General features: G+C 40.6%; 1 protein-coding gene across 1 annotated transcript in view; it reads left to right on the forward strand.

Annotated features, from left to right (window-relative positions):
• Window positions 1-567: 567 nt before the first annotated feature.
• Window positions 568-2,280, forward strand: part of SPTLC1 (serine palmitoyltransferase, long chain base subunit 1) — a gene marked incomplete at its 5' end in the record, with an annotated part of 32,888 nt that continues 31,175 nt past the window's right edge. Inside the window, one exon of the mRNA XM_008949270.1 lies at window positions 568-675. Within this exon, the coding sequence (XP_008947518.1) occupies window positions 568-675 (108 nt within the window). The remainder of the gene's footprint in view (window positions 676-2,280) is intronic.

Consider the following 2,280-nt stretch of genomic DNA (forward strand, 5'->3'; position numbering starts at 1 on the left):
ACAAAACTGCTTCTGGTGACTGTGCTGGGTTACACCTGCTCAAAGTGACTGAAACTAACAAAAAATGGTCTCTTGAGGATAGGGTTAGGTTTCTTTTTACGTAATAGTAGCTGTTGCTGCTGGTGGACTGTGAGTTAGAAGACTGTAGGGTTGAAGTGGGTGTGTATAGATGACAGATCTTCAGGCTCTCAGGCGGCTTCTGCTTGTTGTGAAAGCTTTCTGCCTTCACAGATACCAATGCAGCCTGTAGAGTTTACCTGCCTTTGCTCTCAATACTCAGTTTATGTGAAAGTGTGGAATTGAAACTGCTTATCATTTTAGAGTGTGCCTGGTTTATTGACAAGAGAACAAAGCCATTCAAATTCAAGTTAATAGCTACAGGTAGTAGTTGCAAAGCAATCCACATTCATATGATTGTAACTTTTACTGATTTAGAAATAGGTACCAGATGATGATCAGTTTTAGTTTTTTTCTGAGTGTACTAATAGAGACTAAAGTGTTGCATAGTGTCACACAGTTTATAATTCAAAATTCTGTTTGTGCTTATTTTTGTGCTTTTGTTTTCAGGCTCCCGCTTACCATCTCATTTTGGAAGGAATTCTAATTGTATGGATAATCAGACTTCTTTTCTCCAAGACATATAAGCTTCAAGAGCGATCTGATCTAACACCTAAGGTATGGTGGAAAAATATTTTTCATTAGAAACCCAGTTTTTAGCTATTGTTATATTTGGCTGTTGAAACACAGCTACATCACAGCTTGTACTGTTTTTTCTTAGAATTTTAAAGGGTAAGCTTACTTTGAACTAAGAAACTGCTTATGGTTTAAACGCTTCAGTTCATACTTTTAAAATAGCAATTTGTGTAAGAGTCTTAGAAATAGAAAAAGAACTGATGAGACTGTGACTGCTGAGCTATGAAAAGCTGACATTAGCTCCACTCAGTGGATGTCTTTGTTTTAAGAATTAAAGCTGTGCTAGAAAAAAAAAAACACCAAATAAATTGAACTATAATAGTGTAGAAAGTAGAAAAATGTTCTGTACCTGTGGTTTCTGTAAGTAATAACTCTGAGAGTTTACAGTGTTAAGTGGGCTCCATAAAATTTTTTATGCTGGAATTTCTTCTTGACTTCTGTCTGGAGACTATCAGGAATGACTAGAGTTTGTTTTGGTGATGTCCCTAGACTAGTTTGTACGGGGACATGGTCTGTAATTACACTTGCTGCATAATGTCAGAGGATGCCATTGGATATATTGAAAGGATGATTGGATGCACTCTCAGTGTGAAAATAGTGAGGTGACAGGACATGCTCATTTTTCTCAGTCAGAGATGATCTTTAGCTATTTACTGCAATGTGACAACCAGCTGGGGGGGGTTGGATGGGGGAAGGTGGGTCTCAGCCCTGTGTAACTAACAAGCATAGTTTCGTAGAGCTTCAGAGTGAACGGTGTCCTTTATGAGTGCGATAAAACAATGGAATTTCTTTGGGGTACTGAGGAAGGCTTGTGGAACAGATCTATGGTTATTTTACCTTGTCATTCCCGTCTATGTCATCTCCTTGCGTGCTTTTTGATCTTATTCTGGCTAAGGATATGTAAGTATGTGGGCTTAGTGTAATGCATCAGTGAAGAGGATCCAGGGACCATAGTCACAAGGCTGTACACGTGACCAAGTCTGCAGGCAGTGTTCTCTTCTGCCTGTATGTACTAAATGAGATTAGAATGAACACTTTAGCATTTATTTGTTAGAGGCATTTAATATTGGAGGCAAGAAGTGAGCGAGCTGAGGAGGAATCGAGACAGGCTGTTGTGGTTTGAGGCTTGGAATGGGGTCGTGACACTCCAGCAACTGGGAGGACCCCGGGTGGGGGTGAAACCATTGTATTCCCTCCCCTTCCCACACACACTCTGATAAGAGGCAGGGAGTGGGTTCTTATTTCACTCCTGCCTTGGAGCTGGGAGAGGAAAGTTGTCCTTTCACTCCGTGGGACCCTGGAACCATTTCTGAGGGTTTTGTATATTTTATTTTTTGTATTATTCCCCTAATCTTTGTATGTATTATTTTCCTTACCTCCCTTTTTCGTTTTCTGTTCCTTGTAGAACAATATACTTCATTTTTTTTTCCAAAGTGTCTCTCTCTCTCGGGGGTGGGGGGGGAGAGGCGAGTTCATAGTTCTGTTCCATGTGGGTCCTGCCCTGAACCCCTTTTTACACGGAACCAGGACACAGGCCACTTCAGTTTTGTGCTTGGGAGGGTTTGAATTGGTCCTGGGATTCTTTGT

The sequence above is a fragment of the Merops nubicus genome, unplaced genomic scaffold (assembly GCF_000691845.1).
Source record: "Merops nubicus isolate BGI_N331 unplaced genomic scaffold, ASM69184v1 scaffold42091, whole genome shotgun sequence".
NCBI lineage: Eukaryota > Metazoa > Chordata > Aves > Coraciiformes > Meropidae > Merops > Merops nubicus.